This window comes from Propithecus coquereli, unplaced genomic scaffold (genome assembly GCF_000956105.1).
Source record: "Propithecus coquereli isolate 6110/MARCELLA unplaced genomic scaffold, Pcoq_1.0 Scaffold383, whole genome shotgun sequence".
Taxonomy (NCBI): Eukaryota; Metazoa; Chordata; class Mammalia; order Primates; family Indriidae; genus Propithecus; species Propithecus coquereli.
Genome location: NW_012149541.1, coordinates 855,254 through 864,009, shown reverse-complemented (window position 1 = coordinate 864,009; position 8,756 = coordinate 855,254). Strand labels below are relative to the sequence as shown.

The following is an 8,756-nucleotide window of genomic DNA, read 5'->3' as shown; positions in this document are numbered from 1 at the left end:
TAGGTTGCTGAGTACTTACTATGTGGCAGGCACTCGTCTAGGCTCTTGGGACAGCACAGTGAACAAAACCAAGTCCCTCCCCTCAGGCTGGTGGGAACATGTGTGCCCTTTTCATGTTTCCATGTAGAAGGGTCAGCAATAGAGCAACCCTCCCGGCCTCTCACTGCCCTGTTCCTGGGCTGGTTACCTGATCAGTGCGGACAGCTATCAGCTCCCATCTCTTAGTTGTATGGAACTTGCCTGTTGAAGGGCTCTAATCCCTGGGGATTTGTTCTTTTCCTTCCTCTCCACATCAGCCTGGTGTCACGGAGTCACCCCTGTAGTGTGTCTGCCTGTTTTTAGGGGTGGAGGAGTTCAGGCAGGCAGGAGGAATGAGCGGTCAGCTGCTGCAGGGAGGCAGGTGAACTGAGGGAAGACCGACCACTGGGTTTGGTAGCTTTTAGTCTCCGGCACCCTCAGTGAGCACGATGGGGGAGGGGGACAGAAACCACACTGCCAGATGGCTAGAGTGTGGTCATTCTCAAAGTTTGGCAACGAAGGGAAAAGGGGACAGCTGAGTGGGGTGGCAGGGTCAGGGGATGGGCTTTTCGGGGGAGAAAAGCTTTGGTACCTTTTTAGGCTGAGAGGAGGCAGAGACTGAGGTACAAGGAGATAATAGAGTAAGTCAGAGAAAGAGCACAGGACTAGCTTTCAATTTGTCTGACCCAGTTGGAAACCGCTTCTCTGGGGGTCCTGCAGCACCTCTCAAGGTGTGCTGAGCACACTTCCTGCAGACCCCTGAGCCCCACCCCCAATCTGGAGGCAAGTTTGGAGACTCATTGGCCCAAAGCCAGGTCACCTCCAGGCTTCCCTCCGAACACTTTCTGGTCGGGAGTTCCCATATCCTTGTGGTCTCATGCTGCCACCTGCTGGAGGAATGACACATGTGGCAACAACCATTTGCTGAAGAAAACCAATCACTTTTCTAAAATGGCTGCAAACCCCACCAAATCAGAAACTAGACACAGGCACCAGGGAAGCCTGCGATTGTAGGATTCCAGTCCCTAAATGTAAGCCCCGGCATCTCTTTCTGCCTGCAGGGTAACCGCCCTCCATCCTCATCTTCATTCTACAGGAAATCGGCACACGCTTGACTGGAACACTGCTAATTAGCAGGGCTGGCCCATTTCGACTTTCCTTCCCTTGGCGAACAGGAAGGAACAGAATAGCAGTCAGGAGGTAGAACCCAAATTCCGTCTTGCCCCACAGCAGGCTCGTAGAAGGGCACAGTAAGCACTGACAGCAGCAATGGCTAACTCACTGAGCACGAGTAACTACTGTGATGACACAGTGGGTCCAGGACTAACACTTCAAATGCAAACCCTACCCTGGGGACCATGAGCTCTTCCTGCAATTAGGCTACGAGAGTACAGTGAAGGTCAAGCCTTACCTGCCACATATCCAGGGAACCCGTCAAAACGCGCTCCCACGGGCTCTGCAAAGCCACACAAGTGCAGAACAAGCAGCAGCTGTGCTGCAGCCCAGCTAGGATTGAACTGAACTCGTGTTCCGAAACGGCTAATGGCTTACTGACGTTTTGTTCACTTAAATGCACGGGATGGCCAAAGATTGAGCGAAGAAACCAGCCACATTATGTGTATGTGTGCTTGGACAGATTGTAGGGTAATGGGGTGGGGGGCAGCCTAGAATCGCCATTCGATGGATTCTAGGACACGCAGAAGCTGACGTTACAGAGCCTTTCTTGAATAAGTCGTCTGGGACTGACGTGTTACCAATGTAAATCCACACGTGCTAGCACTTACCAGCCCTGCTGTAATTAAAAGCTAATAGACTGAACCCATGGCGTCCTTGACGGACTTCAATCAACTCAAAGCTTTTAACTCATCTTCCTAGAATTTAGGCTGCCACAGGCCTTTGTCCTTGGCCCGATAAGATACCCTCCCACTTCTTCACAGCTGCACCCCTTTCACTGGCCATCTTCCCCTCTAGAGCATGAGGGCCATATAACAGAGCACTGTCCCCCTCTCACCCTGGTACGTGGAACAGGACAGGTGGTGGTGATGAGCAAGCACAAGGCTCTCAGGTTTCCCCACTCCAACAGTCAACCAGGGCAAACAAAGCCACATACTTACAGTCTCCAGGGTTGCCTTCTAACGCGGCTTACCTCCACCACATAACCTTTTATTGACTTCACTTGTCTGATTAGAAAAGGCTTTGGACTTGGGTGCCTGGGTTTGCTTTGGGAACTGTGTTTCGACTGTTTGTCAAAATGCTGGTAATCCCTTGACCTAGACCTCTAATGTGGCCTTTTGACTTTTATTAAATGCAGAGGTGGGCAGAGAGTGCTTAGTAACACCAGACAGAATGAACATAGTGCAAAACTAAAGGCTTTTTTGGGGGTCAGTTATTGGTGCCCCCTCATCCCCAAGTCAACAGTCCTGAAGCCTCCACTGGTCCATTCATCTATCATGAATCCTACTCATTGGTCATTCTAGAATTAATGCTCCAACACCGTATATCTTAGGAGACCTGACTAATGTGTGCCAGGGCCTCTCTTTCAGAGCTCTTGTTCAGTACACAATCCTCAGGCCTGCTACAAGCCACAGAAGCTTTCTGACACACCTTCCACATCACCCCACCAGCCATTTCACCCAAACTGAGGACTGGGATATTGGAAACCAACACATTGATCATTTCCATCAGGATGGGCGGAACTGAGTGACCGAGCTGGCTTTGCCATGCTCTTCAGTGACTGCCATCAGTGACATTCCAGGAGAAACACTCTTTAGGAAGTAACAAGTCTGGCAACCAGAATTGACTTTTAATTTGTCCTAAAGCTGAAGCAAAAACCATGATAAAACATTCTGCCTTCCTTTACAACCCCCAACGCAAAAAAAAGAACAAAAAACAAAAACAAAAAAACTATCTGTAGGAAAAAATGGTTTTGTACATGGGATCAAACAATATAAATTCAAAACTTACAGATAAGGGTTAGCTCTATCACTCATCTCTTTAAAAAGTTTATATGAATATCCAGTCAAAACCAACAGGGTATCGCTCTTGAAATGTTATCTATACGGATTTCCAAGTAGACCACAGGACTGTATACTGTCTTGGAATGTCCTCAGAAGGCTCTGTCATTGATCACGTAACAGAGTAAAAACCCCAGAGTCCTTTCTTTCAAATGGAAGAGGAAAAGACATAGGGACAGAAGAAGCTATTCAAACTTCGTCTTCTTTCCTTGTGGCTTGTGGTCTCCTCCTCCCCCTCCTCCTCTTCCACCTCGGAAGCCTCCTCGGCCTGCAGGGAGGCAAGACGGCATTAAAGAACAGGTACAAAGCAGCCCACATCCTCCTCCCAGTGATCAGGTACCCTGCCTAACACAGCACAAGGCCTAAAGTGCATGTGCCACATGGTGTTTCAGTAGATGCCGAGGTCACCCGCGTGCCTTACCTCCAAAGCCTCCCCGGCCTCTGCCACCAAATCCGCCTCTGCCTCCTCTGCCACCACCTCTGCCTCCAAAGCCTCCTCTGCCTCCACCACGACCCCCAAAGCCACCTTCACCCTTCGGCTTGGCCCAGTCCAAGGTAACTTTGTTTCCATCAATTTCACCATCTTCCATGGCCTCCTTTGCCGCTTTGGCATCTTCCTCACTGTTGAAGTCCACAAAACCAAACCTAAAAAACCAAATGAAATCACCCATTATACAGCAAGCACATGCTGAACAAGTGCCAAGTTAACCTCACATGTTGGATAGCCCTTCCACAGAAAGAAGGAAAAGCCCAAGCGACAGAGCAGCTCTCTGGTTTAAGTGACTGCCTAAACCCCGAATGTCTCACAAAACAGCCAAATATACCTCCATAAAAAAAGAAGGTAAAATAATGCTAAGTTCTGTGAATTACTCTTCTTCTCGTGCGAATCCATAAACTGCCACCAAGAGACAGAACGGAGCTCAATGAGAAGACAGACACGTGAGAACTGAGATCTTCACACAGCAGAAAGACCCCGGAAGTGGAGGCAACGCTGCACATTCACTGCACCTTACCCTTTGGAGGATCCGGTTTCCCTATCAGTGACTATCCTTGCACGAATAGAGCCATCGAACGACTCCTTCAATGTCTCTTCGGTGGTATCCTCAGACAGACCTTTGACAAACAGAGTTTTGGATGGCTCTGGGGAAGGAAAATAAAAATTGCACCTTTTTATTAAGTCACAATTCGTAACGACACCAAATTTGCACAATGCTTAGTATGACTACTGGCCAAGAATGCTTGCCTTAGTGGAGAAAGCAGTTAAAAGCACCTTGGCCAACTAGTGCTTGATTAAAGGGCTCATATCAACAGCCCTTTTTTATTACCACTGCCTAGTTGAGATCCTGCCCCAGATCTTTTATGGAAAGTGGGAGAAGCAACCCAAGCGGGAGTGCTGCCCACCATCTAGGGCAGTAAACCACAGGCCAATTTGCTGCTCTGAGTTGACACAGCTGGATCAGAACTTGACTATCTAGAGGAATTTTCTTGAAATTTCATCAATTATTTCTCAGGTAATCAGTCATCATATCCAGTTATCATTCACTCAGTAGCAATAGAAAAAAAAAAAAAAAAGGGACCTGTGGTCAAAGTAAACACTGACACAAACAAGTTCAAGCAAAGCACTGAGAGTGCCACCCCCGGCCACAGTATCCTGTCAATAGGAACTTACGACTTCTGGCGTTAGGTGATCCCCTGGGTGCTTGCAACTCCAGCCTGATTGCTCTGCCCTCAATTTCCCTTTTATTACAGGAATTTAAAGCTTCTTTAGCATCTTCAAATGAAGCAAATTCTATAAATGCATACCTAAGGATGAAGAGTTAAGACTTCAAATAAATCGCCAAGCACATGGCTCTCCCACTACCCTATGATACCACCAAATCTTTCCCCTCAAGCAGGTATTAAATGCTGTTTTACACTCATCTGCACAGCTAAAACGATTCAAAACACTCCTAATAGCGCACATGTGACAGTATAAAGATGTTAATTATTTTACCCTTTAGATTTGCCATTTTGGTTCTGGGGCACTTTGATCAAAGTTGCCTTCTCAAATACTTCCTGAAGAGTTTCTTCTGTTGCACTGTAGGAGAGGTTGCTTAAAACCAGAGTTTTTGACTCACCTGCAAATAAAGAGATGCCCATAGTCTGACTCTGAAGCAGTGGTTCCTAACCTTAGTCACAGTTCTGAAGAACTTCACTGCTTAGGAAGTTAACACGCCAAAACTGATGAAAGCAAAATAAATCCTGCTTCTATTACTTAACATGTTGAGTACCCATCATGTACTGTAATGTCCTGCTCATTGCTCTTTATGTATAGGTTGACTACTGGTCTACGTCTCCCTACAACAGTAATCTGAGTTCAGAACACACATGGTCTAAGTCATTTCGAGATGCAGTCCCCAGCCCCTGGGTCACGGCCCAGTACGTCTGTTGCCTCTTAGGAACCAGACTACACGTCACCACCTGAGCTCTGCGTGCCCACCACCCCCTCAGTGGAAAAACTGTCTTCCAAGAAATTGGTCTCTAGTGCCAAAAAGGTTGGGGACCACTGATTTAAAGCATAAAAAAGGAAGATTTGCTTACCATGTTCCAACACAAAAGGATTTCAGCTCTTATTCAAGGGACTGGAGATTACTATTACAAGTAAGGACATGACTAGGGGTATAACGTCTTTAATCTTCATCTGCATCAAATTAATCTTTACTGATTATAATCAGTACTTAAACTTATGAAGTACAAAGATACAAATGATTCCCCTCCATCAATGCTGGAACCATGTAACAAGCCTATAAATTCTTACCACTCCAGGTGCTATTCTTTCCACCTCTATAGTCTTGACTTTGACCTTTCTCTCCAGTGTAGTAGAGGGAAATGGATCGCCCATCGATCTCTGTTCCCTGCTTTTCTTCAAAGGTTTTCTCTGCATCAGCTTCTGTCTTAAATTCAATATAAGCAATTCTGCAATGGGCAGGGGGAAAAGAACACAAATGTTTAAACCTAACATAGACCTTGCTTCAGCTCTGAATACAATAAATACCTTTAGTTTTATGTTCAGTGAAACATTCAAAGTTTCCCCTATCTTCCACTTTTCAATTAAAATTTGAGCTTCCCTCTTACCTCCCACTACAAAGTTTGACAAATACTCTTAGAAAATCTTCTCAGGCCTGGCACAGTGGCTCACGCCTGTAATCCCAGCACTCTGGGAGGACTGCTTGAGCTCAGGAGTTCTGAGACCAAGTCTGACCAAGAGCAAAACCCTGTCTCTACTAAAAATAGAAAAATTAGCCAGCACCATGGCACACACCTATATAGTCCCAGCTACTTGGGAGGCAGAAGCATGAGGACCACTTGAGCCCAGAAGTTTGAGGTTGCATTAAGCTATCATGCTGCCACTGCACTCCACCCAGGGTGACAGAGCAAGACTGTCTCAAAAAATCTTTTCATGTTAACCTCACCTCACTGCAGTACCTGGGCACTTCCAAAGCGCTTATAAGCTAGGCATATTTCTTACTCCTTCACATGTATCAGCTCATCTTTCAAAATCTCCCTATAAATCAGGTATGTTATCCCTGCTGCACAGAACGGAAATTGAGGCACAGGTTTAGAGGTTAAACTACCAGAGATCACACACCTAGGAAAACTGGACCAATACTACTTTAAAAAAGCAGGGAAGTGCCTTAATGTTAATAAAACTCTTACATCTCAATAGACAAAACATACCCTTTACTCTTCCCATCCTTGCTGACTAATCTGATCTCCATAGCATCTTCGAACACTTCTTTCAATTCATCCTGAGTGACTTTATAAGGAAGATTTTTGGCCAAAAGTGTTCTGGCATCTCGATCTAGATAAAAAAACAACAAAAAAACACAAAAATGAGCTGCATGGCCTACAAGACCAAAGAGGGAAAAAAAGGCAAAAACAAAGGCACTTTTATTCAACAAATAAGGTGAGATCCTATGATATACAAGGCTCTGTGGTAAGTATGGAGATACAGACATGGCAAAATAAAGTGGGATCCCTCCATGTTGTCACAGCTAATGCCAAACTCCATCTAAAGTAGATGCTCATTATCTCTGAATTTTAAAAACTGGAAACATACCATTTTAAAACATACGTGTATAGAGAAAAATAAAGGATTCAAAGACAGTAATTAGGAACCAAATGCAGTTTCACTGAAGAAAGGCTCCCGTATATTAATTTAGGTGAATCTAATAATCCTCCTCCTAAATAAGTATTCTTGCTGGCCTGATTCAGGAATTCATATTACAATACCAGCAAGCAGTGCCAAGTACTGTTATAAACACTTCACTAATTCAATTCTCACATTAAGACAAACCAAGGGAGAAAGTTACAAAGCATCTTCCCTACATTAGACTAAACTTCCTAGATACATTAGGAGCACAATCTCCCAAAGCTTTACATACCTTTCTTACTGTCTTTCCCTTTTGGTTTCTCTAGTTTAATTTCATTGCCAAACACTTTCAAACCAGTGAGCTCCAAGGCCTTTTCCAGGTCTTCAGCAGATTCAAAGTCCACATAGCCAAATTTTCTTTAAGGTAAAGAGGAGGGCAAAATTACAGGTGAAACAAGTCAAAAGCTACACATGTATTCTGGGCAAATGTGACATTACAAAGATCAAGTAAAAAAGCACCGACAGTATTTATTATTAACAAAATAAAGTTAAGGCTGTGCAAATTGTGGCTATAGAACAAGGTCTACATTATACCAAGACATGACACAGAAATTCACCTTTGAGGTCTTCATTATCAGCTAGATTGCTTATTTCAATTAATAGTAGTAGCTAACAAAAGAACCTACAAAAAGCACCAAGAAAGGAGAATCCTATCTGAATAAAAGCATTTACTATGCTATTAAGGTCTAATAAGATTAGGTATTTGGAAGAATACAGACACCAAATTCCTGTGACAGGCTAAGGTAACACTAGTAACAAGGGAAGAGAAAAGCATTAGCAGACTTCATTTGTAATGTGCAGTGAAGCACTTACCTAGTCATACCAATTCTGACATCCACGACAGCAAGATCATTTTTAGCAAAAACATCACTGATACCAGTTTTTAATTCGGGAGCAGATTTGTTAGAGTTCAGGTTTCCAATAAAGAGATTGAAAGATGTAGTTGGTTCTGTGCCTATATAAAAAATTGAAATATCAATCTATTTGTAAAGCATGGTACAAAATTTCTAGTACAAAATTTCTGTGCATAGCACATCAGTACATTGCAGCGTAACATCAGGTTTCAGTATTAAGTCCCTTTGTCATTCATCATGTGTGCTAATTTGACTTTATCTCCTCTCACATCCCCTAGTTCTGCTAGTTACCTTCCACTTTCTGTTTCTTGGCTTCAGGAGCTGCTTTCTGTTTGGTCATTTCCTTCTTTCGTTTTCCAGGTGCTTCTTTGACAGGCTCTGGACAAGATTTCAAACAACGTGTCACCCATGAGTAGCTACACATATCTAAACACCCCCTTTAAACATAACTAAGGCCAATGTACCCCAGAATTGAACCTAATTACCTTCCTCCTCCTCTTCCTCCTCCTCATCATCATCCTCCTCCTCTTCATCATCTTCCTCATCATCGTCTTCCTCATCCTCATCTTCCTCCTCTTCATCTTCATCTTCGGCCATGCTCTTAGCTTTCACAGGAACAGCTTTTGCAGTTTTCTTTCCTTTGGCTGGTGTGGTCTCCATAGCTTCTTCTTCAGAGTC

At 44.4% G+C, this 8,756-nt stretch overlaps 1 protein-coding gene across 1 annotated transcript in view; it reads right to left on the bottom strand.

Moving 5' to 3' along the window:
- Positions 1 to 2,807: 2,807 nt before the first annotated feature.
- NCL (nucleolin) overlaps positions 2,808 to 8,756 on the bottom strand; it is a 9,707-nt gene continuing 3,758 nt past the window's right edge. Inside the window, exons 4-14 of the mRNA XM_012652201.1 lie at positions 8,564 to 8,756; positions 8,370 to 8,456; positions 8,038 to 8,179; positions 7,457 to 7,581; positions 6,750 to 6,873; positions 5,830 to 5,987; positions 5,026 to 5,149; positions 4,702 to 4,835; positions 4,046 to 4,172; positions 3,454 to 3,677; positions 2,808 to 3,300 (exon numbers count right to left, since the gene is read on the bottom strand). Of these exons, the coding sequence (XP_012507655.1) occupies positions 3,218 to 3,300; positions 3,454 to 3,677; positions 4,046 to 4,172; positions 4,702 to 4,835; positions 5,026 to 5,149; positions 5,830 to 5,987; positions 6,750 to 6,873; positions 7,457 to 7,581; positions 8,038 to 8,179; positions 8,370 to 8,456; positions 8,564 to 8,756 (1,521 nt within the window). The 3' untranslated portion in view covers positions 2,808 to 3,217. The remainder of the gene's footprint in view (positions 3,301 to 3,453; positions 3,678 to 4,045; positions 4,173 to 4,701; positions 4,836 to 5,025; positions 5,150 to 5,829; positions 5,988 to 6,749; positions 6,874 to 7,456; positions 7,582 to 8,037; positions 8,180 to 8,369; positions 8,457 to 8,563) is intronic.